The sequence below is a fragment of the Bos taurus genome, chromosome 24, assembly GCF_002263795.3.
Source record: "Bos taurus isolate L1 Dominette 01449 registration number 42190680 breed Hereford chromosome 24, ARS-UCD2.0, whole genome shotgun sequence".
In the NCBI taxonomy this organism is placed as follows: domain Eukaryota; kingdom Metazoa; phylum Chordata; class Mammalia; order Artiodactyla; family Bovidae; genus Bos; species Bos taurus.
The window spans coordinates 61,160,807-61,180,923 of record NC_037351.1 but is presented as its reverse complement, the minus strand read 5'-3'; the positions used below and the strand labels follow the sequence as shown (position 1 = coordinate 61,180,923).

Genomic DNA, 20,117 nt, shown 5'->3' with positions numbered 1-20,117 from the left:
AAAATTAATTACAATATATACATTAATAATGTCCTCATAGGGGAATATCAAAATACCGATTTTGGATTTATTAGGTTCTACCTGAAGTTCTGATATTTTATTGTTTCTTTAGGCTTCCCTGGTGGTTCAGATGGTAAAGAGTCAGCCTGCAATGCAGGAAACCCAGGTTTGATCCTCGCATTGGGAATTATTTCTTTGCCTTAAATGAGTAAATGATATGAAACAGCTAAAAATCCAAGAAATAAAATACACAAATTTACACAGTATTCTAAACCACCAGATGTAATCAAATAAACGAAGACAAAGAGGATGTGGAGAGGCCGTCACAGCCAAGCACAAAGGCGAGCGAGCAGGAACTCTGAGTGGGCGTGAGTGTTCCCGAAGGGGGCTGTGAGTTTCAAGAGTAGGCTTCCTAAGACTGTAAGGGACCTGTTAACTGTAGTTAAGAGACCAAAGAATAAAACAGTACAGAGAGCTGCAGGCTGGAAAAGGAAAGGAGGAAGGAAGGAGAGAGAGAGAGAGAAAGAGAAGAGAAGCGTTAGACAGATGACTGACTGACAGGTAAGCACACAAACGAAAGTCACTGTTAAAGGACCAGGGTTTAACAATAAAGCTGGGCTTCCCTGGGGGCTCGGCACTAAAGAGCCCGCCTGCAATGCAGGAGACGCCGGAGACGCGGGTTCGGTCCCTGAGTGGGAAAGAGCCTCTGGAGGAAAAAATGGCAACCACTCCAGTATTCTTGCCTGGAGAACCCCGACAGAGGAGCCTGGCGGATTACAGTCCACAGCGTCACAAAGAGTTGGACAAGAGTGAAGTGACTAAGCACGCATACCAATAAGGAGAAACAGTTCTGAGAAATTTAGACCTAGAGCTCCTGCTGGGCGTCCCGACCTCTCTGCCAGGTGAGTGAAGGGGAGGGGGGCCCCGTCAGCGTGTTTACCACCTGCCTCTAGGAAACAGCCCCTGGACTGATCATCTTCAAAACACAGGCTCCTTGAGGGCACAGATACCTAACAAGCATAATTCAAAAAGGCACGTGCAATGGTGCAGAGGAGCAGAGGGCACAGACCCGGAGCCCCCGGCTGTCCAGCGCTGACGGTCCCCTCTCGGGACAAGATGGACAGGTCCTCACAGGCCCCCGTGCAGACTGCCACTACACCCCCAGGAGCAGGCAGAGCTGTGGGACGTGTCCCAGGAGCTCATGGGACGGTGGAAACCAGACACGCAGGCCTGGAGCCTTGTCCTCTTGGAGCCGCACGCACGGTGAGAGGCTCGGAGAAGGTCCCCAAGGCCTCCAGCATTGCTCATTGGGTCTCCAGGCTAAGAGTGGCTGCCTTTCCATACACAGAAATCCCATTGTGTTTCTTGGTAAGAACAGAAAAACAGGACTCGGCTTGGGTGGAGATCAAATCTGAACTCAGAGTTCCTTCCTCATTTCCTTATTGGCAGAATACATGTAAACAAGCTCCTTAGAGTAGGACCACTGGAGAGCCTGTGAGCGCTTCCCCAAGGGGGCCACTCCTCCACAAAGGACGGGGAAGATCGCTAACCACAAAAATCTTACATTCAAACTTTCTATTATAAGAAATAACAAATTCACATTAAACAGAAATATTTCTAAATAGTCTAGAAGCAAGCTACTTGGTTTTCTATTTAAAATACAAATTATACAAACACCTCAATGTTTAAGTTCCAGTCCAACATACAAGGTCTGGTATGTTTAACCTGGAGAGTTCACTGGTATTTTTTCAATTATTCTAGTATTCCTTACTTTATAAAATAAATCAGACCAGTGGGTAGAAGAATTTAACTCTTCAGAATAGTTGCAGATAATCCAATACTCTGGGTTACAAACACTGGCGTCTTCCAAGGTAAGTAAATATATCATGGAAATTAAACCCTTAAGACTCCATGTATTTATTTGGGGGGTGGGGGGGGCTTCCCAGGGGGCGCTACTGGTAAAGAACCTGCCTGCCAACGCAGGAGACATGAGATGCAGGTTCGATCCCTGGGACAGGAAGATCCCCAGGAGGAGGGCATGGCAACCCACTCCAGTGTTCTAGCCTGGAGAATCCCATGGACAGAGGAGCCTGGTGGGCTACAGTCACAGAGAGTCAGACACAACTGAAGTGCCTCGGTTCACATGGACACACACCATGTATTTTTACACTGGTCTAACACTCAGATGAAAGTAACTGAACTTCAAGATATAATACGACCAGATGCAGAGATCTGGTTAACCATGTATGATAAGTTCCTGATGCAGCCAGACTTGACCGGTTTTGGAAGAGGTAGACAACAGCAGTGCCCTCAACACCAAAACCGACTTAAGCTGCCTTGAGTGACTCAGAAGGCATCTCAGACTTCCTAAGTCCCTCCTGGTCATCCTTTAGGAAGGTCAGTGATCCGTGCAGTGACGGTGCTCAGGTGCCCTCAGCAGCATTACAGACTGCCTATAAACCACCTTCTGCTCTACTGCTGAACGGCCTAGAGGCTACCGACAACTGTGCACACGAAGCCCTGAACCTTCCCTTTGATGTTTTCAGTAAATAAATCTCAGTTGCTATTTGAAGTTTGGTTTGTTTCGTCCCTTCAGGTGGCTGTAAAACACCGAAGTAAAATAAAAGGAAAGGAGCAAGGCAGCAGAACTCCCTGCATAAAGCGATGCTGGGCTCCTCACACCCCATTCCCTCACGTGAGACGGCGATGACGACATCTCCTCAAGGGCTCCTTCCTTCTGCTCTGAAGCCCGGCCCTGTACAGTGTCGTGAGCACCTGCCTTACAGGGACACTGTGGCGCATCCAGAACGGGCCTTGGCACCCAGGAAGAGCACCAGAATGCTAGTTACCACCATTTGCTGTCACTGTTACATCAGCTCACTTGGCTAAATGACCTTATTATTAACAAAACATACCTATTAACAATTTGGGGTTGGAGAGGAACAAAGAGTCTTTTGATTCTGCTGCTGACCTCATGAATGAATAACTCACTCACTCATTTTGGAATAACGTCTAAAGAATGGTCAACAGTGGACGCATCCTCTGTGCTCCAGACGGTATGGCAAATCTATCAAGAAACTGCAGAGTACCCAAAGGAAAACGGAGAGAAGGAGTCTGGGCGCCAAGTGATGAGGGCATTGCTGCAATTATCAGAGGTGTTTCTCCGAGAAGTAGATTGCCAAGGCATGGGGGAAGGCGTAGAAACTTAAATAGTTAAGAGGTCATCAAACAGGAGAGGGACTGCAATGATCACCTTGGGTTAAGCCAGAGCAGTGAGCCAAGGGTACAGGGATGAAGACCTCAGCTCACTTCTAAGGAAGAACTGTCTTGTGAGACACCGTAGGTCTCTGAAAGGCGGTAGCCCTTTTTATTTAGGAGAGAAGTCAGTCTGCAAGTCCACAAGGTCCTTCTCAAATCTTAAATGCTAAGTCACTCAACTAAGAGACACCTGATGATGACTAGAACTTAAGGTTAAAGAACACTTAAAAAAAATAAAGTGGCAAGAGACCGTCTTCTCTCTCAGTCCATCTCCTGGCCTCACCGTGAGGCACGCAGGGTCTTATTTCCTGATGGGAACCCAGGCCCTGCAGTGGGAGCCAGTGGTCTTAACCACTGGGCCGCCAGGGAAGGCCCAAGACCACTCTGAAAGAAAACGCCAAATAACTATTAAGCCAATTATTACAGAAAACTACAAGGAACATTATGTTTTTGGCAACTACTTCCCAATCTTAAAATCACATACTGTTACTTTAAAACATGGCTGTAAGTTCCTTTCTTGAAACCTAGAATGTATTTTATTAAAGATTAACAACAACATACAGATAAAACACACATGTGCAATACATTTCTTCCATCTGCTGAAGTCTGGATGCTAGAAGTGGAACCTGGAAGGATGCCTGGCACAAGCAAGGGTGGGGCAAGTGCCCTCTCATCCCCTCTCACTGCCCTCGCCCGCCGGCCCTAAACAGAGGTGCGGAGTGACCCGTGGAGGCACGGCCGGGGGCTGGGAGGAGGGAGACGAGACGCTGGGTGAGCCTCACACGGAAGCACTCGAGGAGCACTGCTTCCCCAAGACGGGGTTCGGTCAGGATACGGTAAGGAAACAAGCTACCTTTTCCATCAGCACAAAAGCGGACTGAAAAAGTGTGAAGAAAAGAGAATTAAGTAATTTTAAATGGAAATGACTTAGAATGAAGGAAAAATCCCTTCTTTAGAGATATATTAACTAGGATTTCAGAACCAATAGTTACCACGGTGCGGGCCGGGGGGGGGGGCGGGGGAAGATTAGCGATGTGGAAACAAGATGAAGTGCCATTATAACTGCAAAGAGATCATTTTATTTTCACTAACCTGATTATTACAAAAACAAAATTTAACGTAATACAAAATACTTTATCATTAGTTTAAATCAGTTTAAATTTAAAGAAGAATTTCTAAGCTCCCTAATTTCATAAACTGCTATTTATATCTATAACAAGGAAACACTCCACAGGATGAATTTTTGTGGAACAAATCCATTACCATGTTGGAAAATTCAGTTAAACTAGTGGGTAACGTAGTTGAGTTTTCCCAGGAAAATAGAATGAACACGCACGAAAGCACCCAGACCGGCAGCACTTCCTCCTGTGCCCTTCCCTGCTCCCCGCCACGCCACGCAGACGTGCTGACGTCACACGGTGCGCAGCTGCGCCTGCAGACGTGCTAACGTCACACTGATGTCACACGGTGCACAGCTGCGCTTGCCGACGTCTCCTCTCCCTGAAACGCGCTTCTGCCCTGCCTCCCGGTGAAGATCCCTCCTCAGGACTCTGCCTGCTCATCACCTCCTCAATGCTTCCTATCCCTAAACACTTCATATAATGCATTTCCAAATTTTTCTCATACCTTCACTACAGAATTGATACAAAAGCAATATTCTAGGTATAGGGGTGACCATAAACTAAAATCCATGTCACTCAGACCCTCCCATTCTACTTCAGATTCTACCAGAGACATAGACTGCCAGGATCAAACGACTGTGATCCTTTATCTAAACAATGGGTACAAAATGTGAAGGAGTTTCCCATGGCGTCTTAGCAGAATAGGGTTGAGAGTACAACTTCTTACCCTTATACCCACAATGTAACCAACTACAGCACAGCCTGAAAAGACAAGCAACCAGCGAAGCTGACAAAACGCAGCACACGCCCTAAATTACACTTCATGTTAGGAGGTAAAACATGTGTACAAGATGCTAAGTGACCTTAAAGGGTCCTTGCAACTACATCAAATGACACAGATCTATATGCTGGAAATAATCCTATTACACAGGAAATCCCTGACTCTGGTTAGTGATGTACTCTTTGAGTAAAATCTGGACAATAAAACACTTTTTAAGTACATGAAGGCAAAAGTTCGACTGTGATTGACCATGTATTTTATTCTTATATAAAGGGTGATGTTTACTCATCATTTCATGTGATCTTTAATTTCGCACGAGATGGGACTCTGACTGGCTTATGCTATGCATATTGAGGGTGAACCAAAATATCACAGCAACTTCAACATGGTCCCTTTTTTTTTTTTTCCATTAAAAAGAGAAAACACCGAAAATTAAAATACTATGACTGATACTAAAAGAAAGAGAGATGAGCAGTGTGACGGCCACAGGCACCACGTTAACCGCCGATCAACAAGGAGAGAGACCTGTGGACCAGCCATGTGGCCTTACGACCTGTGAACTCACGTCGTGGGGCCACACACATGCATACCACTGGCCACAGGCCGACCTCTGTGGAAGCTGAGTCATAGGTATGTGGGCAATTATTTCTACTTCTGAATATTTAACATTTCCTGTAATGAAAAGTTAAAACCACTTTCATGTATACTTCAATTAATTTAATTAAATTACTTAAATACTTATTGCATGGGGTTGGGGGAATACAACAAAAATAAGCCAAAAACCCAAGATTCGTGCACAACACTAAATCAGTGATCTGAATCCCCTTAATCTTCCTTGAAATCAAGAAACAAACTTCCCAGTGGGACAGCACAGCGCTACAGAAGTGACTAGGACTTTAAAGTAAGTCTGTCTCCAGGCAACAGAGTCACGTGTAGACTCACTCTGAAAAGAATCCACAGGATCAGTCAACATGTCTGAAACAAATCCATGCAGCAAAGCAGGCCACAAAAGTGGACAGTCAGGCTACCTGGTCATGTATCTGACCAGAGAGCCTCTGAAACTCCCTTCCTCAGCTACCCCCTCACCCCCACATCACTGCCCCCCAACCACTCTGAAACCGCGCTGCACGTGTTCTTGGTAAATGTCACACTGCACTTGAAAATATATGGGTTATTTTCAAGTATCTTTTGATATTTGATTTCTAAACTAATGGCATCCAGTCCCATCATTCCATGGCAAATAGATGGGGAAACAGTGACAGACTTTATTTTTTTGGGCTCCAGAATCACTGCAGATGGTGACTGCAGCCATGAAATTAAAAGACGCTTACTCCTTGGAAGGAAAGTTATGACCAACCTAGACAGCATATGAAAAAGCAGAGACATTACTTTGCTAACAAAGATCCATCTAGTCAAGGCTATGGTTTTTCCAGTAGTCATGTATGGATGTGAGAGTTGGACTATAAAGAAAGCTGAGCACCAAAGAATTGATGCTTCTGAACTGTGGTGTTGGAGAAGACTCTTGAGAGTCCCTTGGACTACAAGGAGATCCAACCAGTCCATCCTTTATCAGTCCTGGGTGTTCATTGGAAGGACTGATGTTGAAGCTGAAACTCCAATACCTTGGCCACCTGATGCGAAGAGCTGACTGATTTGAAAAGACTCTGATGCTGGGAAAGATTGAGGGCAGGAGAAGGGGACGACAGAGGATGAGATGGTTGAATGGCATCATTGACTCGAAAGACATGAATTTGAGTAAACTCTGGGAGTTGGTGATGGACAGGGAGGCCTGGTGTGCTACGGTTCATGGGGTCGCAAAGAGTTGGACACAACTGAGCAACTGAAATGAACTGAACCTAATTCCGCGGTGGTAAGTGAACAGAGTGTATGATTTCAATACCTTTAGGCCAAGAAATTATTGCACCTTGTTTTATGTCCCTGGATATGTTCCAGTGTCTCCTGGTTTACAGTCTACAGGAACTTGAATAGAATTTGTATCCTGCTGTTGTGTGAAAACTGCATCAACCTTAATTATGTTGAACTGATTCATAGTGCTCATAAGGTCTACTATATCCTTTCTACTTGTTTATCCATTCTATTAATTTTTGAGAGTTTGATACTGAAACTCCAACTAAAAATCTTCAGTTACCTACCTAAAAAAATTGTAATATATAGTGGAACTATGTAACTTTGTTCTGTATTTTCCAAGTCTCCTGTAAATGCATTATCATACTTTCATAATTAAAACAATTTTTTAAAAATATTAAAAAAAACACTGGACATGTATCCATGTTGGGGAAAGAGTCCTTTTTACACTGCATACAATAGGATGTTTGCTGACTTTTTAAAGCATGCCTGCATTAATATTTCAGGGATGCCTTTACAATCAATATTGTATTAAATAATCCTCCCCAAGGAGCTATTTCCTGCATAGCATCTACCGCTAACATCTGATCCAAATTAAAAACTCTAAAGGGACAGCCTTGGGTGTTGTTCTGGCTGCTGCTGCTGCTAAGTCGCTTCAGTCGTGTCCGACTCTGTGCGACCCCATAGACAGCAGCCCATTAGGCTCCTCTGTTCCTGGGATTCTCCAGGCAAGAATCCTGGAGTGGGTTGCCATTTCCTTCTCCAATGTATGAAAGTAAAAAGTGAAAGTGAAGTCACTCAGTCTTGTCCGACTCTTAGCAACCCCATGGACTGCAGCCTACCAGGCTCCTCTGTCCATGGATTTTCCAGGCAAGAGTACTGGAGTGGGGTGCCATTGCCTTCTCCGTTGTTCTGGCAAGCAACACTAAGTCCTAAGATGAAGTTTAAAAATTAATACATATATAAGAGCCTGTCTTGGTAGAAGTCAGCTAATTAATAACCTTTTATAAATGTTCACAGAATCAAATAAAAAATTAGAACAAAGATTAACATTGTTCTTGTACCAAAGATCCAGAAGCATCAACTGAAAATAGTTTTCATTTTAAATTAATGACCTAATTCATTTTAAATAAAAAATCACTGAAATTCACTTTTCTGTATCCTTCCAACCTGATGGGTGAGGATGGTCATTAAGAATAAGAAACTCAGATATTTCTTTCTGGTGTTGGTTTGTCTCTCTTTCAGATACTTATTATTAAAATGAGTCCTCATTTAAGCATCAGGATATGGATAATCCTTTCTGGGAATGTTTTGTTTCTCAGTAAGAAGAAAAGAAAAAGAAACTGTTTCCATAGTAACTTCTAGTGCGACTAAACTGTGTAAATTCCTAAGAGCTACATGTGAGGAAAAACAGACAATGGGAAGGGGAAGCCAGAAGCAGAGGTGCCCTGTGACCGTCAGCCCGTGCCACTCCAGGTGCCCAGACACACGCTACCCCAAAGAGCCGAGTTCTCACTCTCTTCCCAGCAGTCCCAACCCATGCTCCCAGGAAGCTGGGTCAAAGGAAAAGACACTATCATAGGACTGTCCTCAACACACAAAGTTTAAAGAGTGTGGCCACATTTCATATGGGCTTCATACCCAACCAGGGAGTTCTCACTCTTATGCCTTCCATAATACCTAACCTCTTTAACCAGCTCCTTACAACTCATTTCCCTTTTAATACACTAACTATAATAACTTCTAAAAGTTTTGAAATGTGTATCTGGTTTTTAAGGTTGGAGAAAAGGAAGACACTGTATCTATCTAAAATCTGCATTTATTAAAATATTTGCCCTCTGTCCCCCTACCTTGACTTTTCAGAAAGAAATCTTTCTCCCTGATGTCTGCCATTCTTAATTACTTCACTCCAAAAGGCTGCTGTCAGAGCCCAGGGCAGACAAAGGAGACATGACAATCAAATGCACTATAGTGCCCTAGAGTCAGTCTCAGAACAGAAAGTGACATTAATGGAGAAACTGGTAGAATATAAATAAATTCAGAGTAATGTACCAGCGTCAGTACATTACTTAGTTTTGACATACAGATCACGGTAATATTAGATGTTTGGGAAACTGAAGGAGGACTATATGGAGACCATACTGCTTTTGCAACTTTTCTGTAAACAGAAGATTATTCCAACACAAATAGTTAAAAACAAAATCAACATTTCCATGCAGAAAGAAATTTAAATAGCACCTTGACCAGTTTGGCATTTTATTCTGAATAGAGTGCGGGCCATCGACTTACTGCTTTGAACCCATACAACCACTTAATGTTAAAAGCACAGTATTATATAGTATTTGTCTCCTCACATTAGCAACCACAAGAGTAATTTCAAAACAATGAGACGGATATACTGGTTGCCTCTTACATCACATTAATTCTACAAGCATATCTGAAGAAGTGTCATCCTTCCCATTTTCTCCAGTAGGGGAAGTGTCTTGTGCATTTGAAAGCTTCAGCTGCCTACGAGATTGGGAGAATCTTCTCAGTTCTATCAAACTAAACTCTGTCCACACCTTCTCTAAAAGGAAAAACTAACGTTCCTAAGAAAACCATTATCACCAGAGAATGCAGTTTTTCCCTGGTAATTCAAGTGCAACCAGTATTTCTGAATGATTTTCTAAACAATATTATCTTTTCTCTTAACTGCTTTACAAAGTTATTCCTTTCAAAGTTACTCATTCACTTGACAAATAATTACATCATGCAGCAGTCTGAATCATACCAAACTTGAACGACAAACTGGATTATAAATTCCAAAATATGAAAGCAAATTCCATTTTAATGCTTCTGCACCCTAGGGAGGTTTCATCATTTCATAAACACCCAAAACCAAGGCACACAGTATTGCCACGCATCCCACTATACAAACTTCTACAAAGGGGACGCAGAAAATATCCTTATACACAGCACCCGAAATACAACCATTTCTTTACTTTATCATGGGCTCCTGTACACACACACACACACACACACACACACACACACAGAAGTATTTTGTTTCATAAGTCAAGGTAATCTTATTTAAACAGAGGACTCTGAAGTGGTAAAAATAATTAAGACAAAAAAAGAATTAAGTCATTCAAAAGACGTAAGTTGAAAAGGTGAAAGGGAGATAGTACAAGATTAGACTGCTTATAAGAAGAGATGGTCAGAGGAAAAGGGGAAATTTGTGACAATTTCTGGGTATTCTGTGGTTTTCTAGTTGTCCTACCCTGGGCCAGTCCCTTAAATTTCTTAACCTCATGTTCCTTCTCTATACCACTAAGATAATAATGACAGTCTACGTACTGAATTCTTTTTTAAGTATAAACAAAAATAGCAAATGAACACACAAGTTTTAAAAAGCTACTTTTTGCTAAAGTGAGCTTTAAAAAAGACTAAACACTGCTAACTACTGGCAGTAGTTGGAGGAAAAAGAAAAAAAAAAAAGAATGTATAACTATATTTTGTAAAGCAGAAGCAACTCTTGAGCCAGCCAGAAGCTGAACAAAATTCCTGCTTACCTTGGAGACTTGTCGAAGCCACCTTAAATACTCTGTGAATGTATCAAAACATATGTAGTACGTCTGGCTTTGAGGTCCAGAAGAACTAAATGCTAAACAGTGCTGGTGCTTTTTCACTTCTTCTACCTGTAAAAACAAACAGTGAGAAAAGCGCATCAGAAAGCAGGACATGTGCGTAGCTCATCACCTCCTCCCTGAACCAGCGAGACACAGGGCTTTGCATTCACCCCTCTGGGCGCCCCTCACTGCTTCAAGCATGCTTCAAGCATGTAAGTTCTCAAGTCTGACCAGCCAATTTGAATCACAAGGAAACCAAAAAGGGGGTTTTACCTTCATTAGATTTCCCCTCAAAAGTGAAATTCTCATTTTCCTGTTTCAGACTGGAACAGCTTATCCTTCTCTACTCTCAAGGTTCTTACTTCCTCTTAGGAGGACCTACAGTTAAGATTTTACTGAAGAATTTTTACTGCAGGTGGATTTTCACTTAGGGGACTTTTGTATTGCTCTGAATTACATGCCTTTTTAAAAAGAGGTTTTCAAGCATGTTAAGTTTTTTTTTTTCTTTTAGTTTATTGTGAAATTGAGATTAACCTGAAATAAAAGCCTACCATGAGAAATTTCAAGTCCCAATAATGCAGTGATATAGTCGAATCAAATTTCTACTCCCAGTAAATTCTTCATAAGGAGAAAAAGTCCAAATAATAAAGTAACATGATATTACACAAACACCTATGTTTTACTTAAAGAATGAATGTTTTCCTATCTCTTGTTTACAAAAATGACCACAAATCAAGTCACAAAGAAAATGCAAAACCATTTGAAAAGATCAATATCACACAGACTATGTTCCGGGACCAAAATAAAGTCAAATTAAAAATCAGTAATAAGTAAATTAAAAATCAATATTTAGAAAATTAATATACTTCTAAACAATTAACAGGTTAAAAAAAAAGAAACTGGAGTCAAAATTTAGAAATTCTCAGAATTACACCATTAAAAATATTACATATTGAAATTTATGGGCTGTAATAAAAAGCAGGTACACAGAGAAAATTTTATTTTAAATACTCATATTAGAAAAGAAGGCAGAAAATTAATTTAATTGGCCATGCATCTAGTAAACTTAGGGAAAAAAGTGAACTCAAGCAGAAGGAAGGTGATAATAAAAAGCAGAAGTTAATAAAATAAAAATCAAATGCACAATAGAGAATATTAACAAAGCAAAACAGTAATTCTTTGAAAAGGCTAACAAAATTGAATATCAATTGATATTGATCAATGATATCAATTGAAGAAATATATATTAATAATGAAAAGGAAGACAATATATTAAGCAGGGATTAAAGAGAGATTATTATAAATAATTTTGTGGCAAGTTTTTTGAAAAACATATTTTGTTAACGCTAAGTCACTTCAGTCATGCCTGCTTTGTGACACTACGGTGGCCTGCCAGGCTCCTCTGCCCACGGGACGCCCTGGAATCGAGCCCACGTCTCTGAGGCTCTTTACCACTAGTGCCACTTGGGAAGGCCAACACCAAGTCAAGAAGACAATCAGACAGAGGTCGTTTTATTACCATCAAAATAAATTAGGACTTTTTTAATTATCAAGAAAAGATCAGGACCATGTGGTTTTGTAGGTGAGTTTTATAAAAAATCCAAGAAATAGACCATTGCAAACTAATCCACCAAACGAGAAAAGAAACAGACCCCAAACTACTGTATGAGGCCAGTATAACCCAGAACAGATCAGACCAGTAACAGAAAGGAAAATTAAAGGTCAACCTTAGTCATGAATACTTACCTTGAACAAAATGTTGCATCAGAATTCAGCAATATGGAAAAAAATATATCAAGAACAAATGTTGGATTTACCTCAGGAAAGATGGTTTAATGTTATTGGAACTATAAAATCATTAATCACGTTAACAGATTAAAAAAAGAAAGTCATATGGTCGCCCCCACAGTTGCAGAAAAAGCTTCTGGTAACATTCTCCTCCCATTCATCATTCATGATAAAAACCCTTTATCAAACTAAGAACACAGATAACTCACTTAAGCCAACAAAGGGTATTTATCTAAGGCACACTTCAGTGTTAATGATGTGATATCACTCTCTTACTTTTTCTGCTCAATACTGTACTAGAGTGCTGGCCATTACAAAAAGACGAAGAAATGTACTGAGGAAGAAAGAAAACTGCCATTATCTGAATATGAAATGATTAGCTACACAGCAAACATGAAAAAATCCACAGACTTTAGAAAAAATAAGAAAATTTAGTAAGGTGACTGGATATAAGATTAATACTCAAAAATCAACCACATTTCTATACATCAAAAAGAAAATATAATTTTTTAAAAATGCTATTTAAACTAATCTGCATTGACAGAAATCAGTTTGTTTTTTGAGAATGGGTAGGAGTGAGCAGACGGAGAAGGTAATGGCACCCTACCCCAGTATCCACGCCTGGAAAATCCCATGGACGGAGGAGCCTGGTGGGCTGCAGTCCATGAGGTCGCTAAGAGTCGGACGCGACTGAGCGACTTCCCTTTCACTTTTCACTTTCATGCACTGGAGAAGGAAATGGAAACCCACTCCAGTGTTCTCACCTGGAGAATCCCAGGGACGGGGGAGCCTGGTGGGCTGCCGTCTATGGGGTCGCACAGAGTCGGACACGACTGAAGCGACTGAGCAGCAGCAGCAGGAGTGAGCAGAAAAGCAGGACAGAAGGGTACAAAGGAGCACGTTGTTGTTATCAGAATGAACAGTGTGTGTATCAGTCACACCTTAATAAAGTCTGGTGACGATGGAGAGAAACAGGAACACTTGTATACCAATGTGAGTATGAAATGGCGCAACAACCTTGGAAGCAACTGGATATCACCTTGTAAGAGTAAACGTGCACAGTGCCCTAGAGCCCAGCAACTGCGTTCTTAAGAGCAGTATTTCTCGGGTAGGCATCACAGAGATTTGGGTTGAATAGTTCTTGTGTACACTGTCTAATATTTCTGCATGACATCTTACTCTGAGTCCCTGCACTTTAGATGCCAATAGTGTCCCCTTGCAGCAAGAGATACTGGTATTGACCGAGCACACCATCTGCTTTTCCCAGAGTCTTTGCCGTTCAGGTGGACTCATGTGACTAGTCTGGTCAGTGAGCCAGGGGCAGAAGCTCCATGTGTCGCTTCTCCAACAAGAGCCAGCGAATGACTCTACAGGTGCCTCTTCCCCTGCCTTAGCAGCGAAGGAAGCCACGTTGTAAGAGACAGGGCCTCCATCAGGCTGAGTCCCTACACAATCATTTGAAAAAAGAAATCTCCACCAGCTCACACTGGACAAATGTGAGCGAGAAATAACTGTTGGGCATTGAGATCTGGGCGTTTTGTTACCGCAGCATAACTAAGCTTATGTCAACTGACTATCCATTCATTTGACAATCAAAACGCTTGTACATATTACCAAATGTCCCTTCAGGCACAGCAACAAGAGTTAAGAACTGCTGCTCTAGAAAAACTACTTGTATACCAGGAGGTATATCAAAATAAGACCATCTCAGGAGAATTTTTCATAACAAACTAGAAGCAGCACAAATGTCCATCAACAAGAAAATAACTTGAGAAATTCTGGAAACCTGGAACACTTACAGAGTGTAACCTTATAGAGAAATGACCAGGATCTACAGCAAGCAACATGGACTCTTACTATGAGACACGACACTGAGCGAAAAACTCAATCACAGGAAACTGCAAACAGGGTGACCCCAGTTTTATAAGCTCAAAGCAAAGTCACGTGATAGAATTTATTTCAAAAAAGTAGGAGAATAATGAATACCTATCCTAGGACAGTGGGTTTCTCTAGGTCAGGAGGAGGTAATGTGACAGGTAAAAAGAGAACTCCGGCAGAAACACTAGTATTGATACTGCTGTGATTTCTAAACTGAGTAATAAGTTACAGTTACTCAACTTATTATGCTTTGTGACTTGACAAATACTACCTCAAAGATTAGTTTAAATAAGTTATCTAAATTTTATGTTAAATTTTAAAGGAGAAATTAAATACAATAATTGCACAGTGAACAAAAATTTATTTATTAAATGTTTTTCAACAATGAAGTTTTAATAAAGCTTTATTTAACTTCATATTTGAATTCTACATTTGAAAATGTAAACTAATGATCATGCTCAAGTATTGTATCAAGTTTCACTATTACAGCAATCACAGCTGGGTTATGACCCATGTATCTCACACCCCATTTCTAGCTCCTATATAAATTAAACAAAACAAAACAAAAATTCCTTCCATTCTCAGTTTTTTAACAACAGAACAGAATGAGAAAAGGAACACAGATTAAAGAAAACTCAAACCACAAAGAGTGAATTATTTTTTCCTAACTTGGTAACAGGTTTTAAAAGACTCAATTTTTCAACATACTCCATTATTTTAAAGGCGTAGCACAAAACAGGTTTTACAAGGTTTGTGTGTGAGAAACAGAAGCTATTAACTTTCAATTCACTCAATGGTAGAATAACAGGCATCCAATAACAGGCCTGGGAAACGGAACAAGCCTCTAGCTCTGAATGAAAACGCTAATTACAACTGGATCCTCTGACCTTACCTGAACACCACTGCTTTCCTGCGGCTGCTTCTCAGAGCACAGTCAGCTTTCCGACCATCTTCCTCAGATGGCAAGAGATCTTTTGCTCTTTGCGTTCTACCCTAACTGCTGCCTCCTCCATCACAAGCCCCCTGACTCACCCCACGAGACGAATCTCCCCTTCCTCTGTCTCCCACACTACGTTCCTGCAGCTCTGTGGAGCGCGTATCGTGGTCCGTCCTTCACTTCCAGATAGTAATTATAAGCTATTCCAAGGCAGAGATGCTGACTTACCCATCGTGCTATTTCTGGGATGCCAAGCAAAGTGGCTTCCTATAGAGGGTATTTAATAAATAGTTATATTAAATTTGCCTCTGCAAATGCCCAACATCATAGAGAAGTAAGAAACAGACTGTTGACCTACCAGGGCATCAAATGTTAAACATGCGTTTTCAATGATGAGTTATGGAAGTAATAACTGAGTTTAAGTAACGACTGAGTTTTCAGTAATTCATCCATCCAAATTGCCACTAATTCAATGCTCAGACAGAAGTTAAGAAGCCAAAGTTTCAAAACAGACGAATGAAACAGACCTAAACATGCCTCACAGACCAGCCACATCTATTTGTTAACAATCAAGTATTAGAGTTAAGACTAGAATAGATAATAGTGGGGGGGAGGAATTGACATGGGCTGTTTACGCATACGGAAAGAACAACTTAAACTCATGAATGAAGTTGGGCTACCCAGCAGGTGAACAAAACACCATTTACTACTGCACACATCTGGTCTTTTCTTTCCCTCTTGATTTCTAATCCCTGAAATCAACAAATCAAACATTTGCCAGTTAAAAAAAAATTACTTTAACAGAGTAAATTACTTTATATTTAGTTTATATTCCTCTCTTTTTAATTTCCATGTCCTGATTTCCCATGCCTGTTCAGGGGGAAAATGGTAATGAAAAAAAAATTTTTAATGCTTTTTAAAAAATCACTTATTTATTTTTATTTTTGGCCGTGCCGGGTCTCCGCTGCTGCATGTGGAGAGTGAGGGCTGCTCCTCGCTGCACCGCCGAGGACCTGGTGCTTCTCGTGGGGAACAGGCTCTGAGCGTGCAGGCTTCAGCAGGTGTGACTCTAGAGCATAGGCTCACGGGCCTAGCTGCTCTGTGGCACCTGGGATCTTCCTGGACCTGGGATTGAACCCATGTCTCTTGCATTGGCAGCCAGATTCTTTACCAGTCAGTCACCACGGAAGCCCAAGAAAACAATTCTTAATATGGTCCTGATTTCCAAAAATCTGTTTTTTTTTTTTAATCTAAACTTGCCTTTCCCTTTATTAACAGGTTGTCGTATCATTTAAAAATCAGGAAATACTGACATATAATTATGGTAATGATACTCTTACCAATGCTTGGGGTTTATAAATAAATCTGGCAAAGACAAGAATAGAACATCTTCCGACGCAACCTCTTTCTTTCTATTTTGTAAATGATAGAAATAAAATAGCTAACATGTCCAAAGGAAAGCAGTCAGTATGCTGGGAATATCTATCAGCTGGATCATGGGCTTTCTCTGAAAGGAGACGCATTTCAGGTTCAAAAGTCACGACTAGCTGTAGTGATAAACTAAGCATGCTAACCCCACTGGTCACAAGAACACAAGCAGAGAGGTGAGGCAAAGCAGAATCAGAGATTCCTGCTGAAGAGTCTAACCTTCGATAAGCACGCCTGAATGATCCTAAAGTCATGGACCTGGGGATCACTATGAGAGTGAGAGAGTGAAGTCGCTCAGTCGTGTCCGACTCTTTGAGACCGCATGGACTGTAGCCTACCAGGCTGCTCTGTCCATGGGATTCTCCAGGCAATAGTCCTGGAGTGGATTGCCATTTCCTTCTCCAGGGGAGCTTCCCAACCTAGGGCTCGAACCCAGGTCTCCCACATTGTAGAAAGACACTTTACTGTCTGAGTCACCAGGGAATCCAGGGATCACTATACTACACTACAAAATATGTTATCACAATATCAAAAGATATCTTCTCATAAATAATCACCAATAGTCTAAAATATAATAGTGAAATTCCAGTTGCTCTATTTTCAGTCTCGTAACCACGAGGCACGAGAAACTGAGTGAAAAAGTGAAAGTGTTAGTCGCTCAGTGTGTCCAACTCTGTGAGCCCGTGGACTGCAGCCCACCAGGCTCCTCTGTCCACGGAATTCTCCAGGCAAGAATACTGGAGTGGGTAGTCATTCCCTTCTCCAGGGGCTCTTCCCGACCCGGGGACTGAACCCGGGTCTCCTGCACTGCCAGCAGATCCTTTACGGTCTGAGCCACCAGGGAAGCCCCAAGATACACACACTAATGAAGCAAGCATCACCAAGGCCTCGTGTGAGCCAATGGCAGTGATGTATTCCAAAACTCCACCACCGAAAATGCCCCCTGACGGAGGCACGACAGGAATGATGAGTGAAAACCGCCCGCCCCTCACTACAGGGACGGCTCAAAGCAAAGCTCCTCAGGAAGCGGGAAAGCCTGCCCTGCTTGGCTTGTTTTCCACTTACTTTGCCACCGATGAGCGGCAGCACGTGCATCTTCCCGGCCACGCTGTCCTTCACAGATGACACGATCAGGCAGGTCCCACACAGGATGACTTGGCGTCTGGTCCATCGGTTCACTGGCAAGTGCATCTTGCCTTTACGGACATTGTACGTTCCTGAGAGCTGAATCCGCTCAGAGCTACCGGTGCTGTGAGGTTTGCCTACAACAAGCACAAACAAACAGCTTAGTCTTAGAGAAATGGGTGTTTTGCTACTCATCAGCATAGCAGATAAATTACCTGGACAACGGAAAAGAATTACACCAGAACCATCTAAATGATAACTGAGGCTCTAATTTACAATTAAGAGAATCTGAAACCAGCAGTAATACACCATGATAAGATCTACTATATCTACCTCCACATGTTCTTTTTCATATAAGTGAAGAAGAACTTTTTCCTTAAAACCCCAGGGAAAAAGCCATTTTAACTTGTGTGCTGTAAACCCAAGTTTTGTTTTCTGCTCTTTCCTTCACAATTTCACTTTACATTTAAAAAAGAAATGACTTCAAAATTTTAATGAATGAGAGACTTAATTTAAGTATACTAAGGAGAAAATATTATACAGACTGATATAGAAAGATAACATTCAAGAGCTGGCATTTAACAAAACTAATCATTTTTAATGTGATTACCCTGATATTCTTTTTCCTATAGCTATTCAATGTACATTGAGTATCAAGGAGATTAAAAATGAATGACTTTTCTAGTAAGAAAATACCACTCTATAAACATAGCTAAGCCTTCAAAGGTAATTACTGCCAGTCTAAGAAGGATGGTGTGCTGCAGTGCCTGTAAATCAGGGAGGGAGGCGGACAAAGATGCACAGAGACGCAGACAGAGAACTGAGGTCTGAAGAGGCCTCAGTTCCCAGATGGAGTAAATGTGGAAGAGTGACATTCAGACAAGTCCCATCAACTGAGTGGAGAATCACTGGATACTGAGTGACGGAGTTGTATTAATGAGAAGGAGGATACTTCTCAGTACTAGACACAGACTACTTATCAGAGAGCGCCGAAGGCCACGCTCACAAACTGATGGGGGCACGTGCCCCTGAACAGGTCCCAAGCCAGGAGGTCTTATTTATTTGGAAGTTTGCTGTAGTTGCCAAGGGCTAGCAGAAGAAACAGATTCAAGAGACTGTATTCTTATGAATATTAAAACTAACGTAAATGCCAAGTGGTTTTGGTAGATGTCAAATATCTACTGGAGAAGGAAAAAGGAAGAGCAGCAACACCAAAGATAGGTCTCAAGAAAATCCAACAACTATCTGACCCCCTCCCAATACATACCTGGAGTAACAGGCAAATTTGGCCTTGGAGTACAGAATGAAGCAGGGCGAAGGCTAACAGAGTTTTGCCAAGAGAACACACTGGTCATAGCAAACACCCTCTTCCAACAACCCAAGACTCTACACATGGACATCACCAGATGGTCAACACCGAAATCAGATTGATATTCTTTGTAGCCAAAAAATGGAGAAGCTCTATACAGTCAGCAAAAACAAGACTGGGAGCTGACTGTGGCTCAGATCATGAACTCCTTATTGCCAAATTCAGACTTAAATTGAAGACAGTAGGGAAAACCACTAGACCATTCAGGTATGACCTAAATCAAATCCCTTACCATTATACACTGGAAATGACAAATAGATTCAAAGGATTAGATCTGATAGACTGCCTGAAGACCTATGGACAGAGGTTCCCGACACTGTACAGGAGACAGGGATCAAGAGCATCCCCAAGAAAAAGAAATGGAAAAAGGCAAAATGGTTGTCTGAGGAGACCTTACAAATAGGTGTGAAAAGAGGCAAAGGAGGAAAGGAAAGATATACCCATTTGAATGCGGAGTTCCAGAGAATAGCAAGGAGAGATAAGAAAGTCTTCCTCAGTGATCAATACAAAGAAATAGAGGAAAACAACAGAATGGGAAAGACTAGAGATCTCTTCAAAAAAATTAGAAATACCAAGGGAACATTTCATGCAAAGATGGGCTTGATAAAGGACAGAAATGGTATGGACCGAACAGAAGCAGAAGATATTAAGAAGTGGCAAGAATATGCAGAAAAACTGTACAAAAAAGATCTTCAAGACCCAGATAATCATGATGGTGTGATCCCTCACCTAGAGCCAAACATCCTGGAATGTGAGGTCAAGTGGGCCTTAGGAAGCATCACTACGAACAAAGCTAGTGGAGGTGATGCAATTCCAGCTGAGCGATTTCAAATCCTAAAAGACGATACTGTGAAAGCGCTGCATTCAATATGCCAGCAAATTTGGAAAACTCGACAGTGGCCACAGGACTGGAAAAGGTCAGTTTTCATTGCAATCCCAAAGAAAGGCAATGCCAAAG

General features: G+C 41.6%; 1 protein-coding gene across 4 annotated transcripts in view; it reads right to left on the bottom strand.

Annotated features, from left to right (window-relative positions):
* The window catches only part of PHLPP1 (PH domain and leucine rich repeat protein phosphatase 1), a 222,378-nt gene that overhangs the window by 97,102 nt on the left and 105,159 nt on the right, over nt 1-20,117 (bottom strand). For all 4 annotated transcript variants that reach the window (XM_024984528.2, XM_059881112.1, XM_059881113.1 and 1 more), the window contains exons 2-3: nt 17,731-17,927; nt 10,578-10,703 (exon numbers count right to left, since the gene is read on the bottom strand). In XM_024984528.2, coding sequence (XP_024840296.1) covers nt 10,578-10,703; nt 17,731-17,927 — 323 coding nt within the window. The remainder of the gene's footprint in view (nt 1-10,577; nt 10,704-17,730; nt 17,928-20,117) is intronic.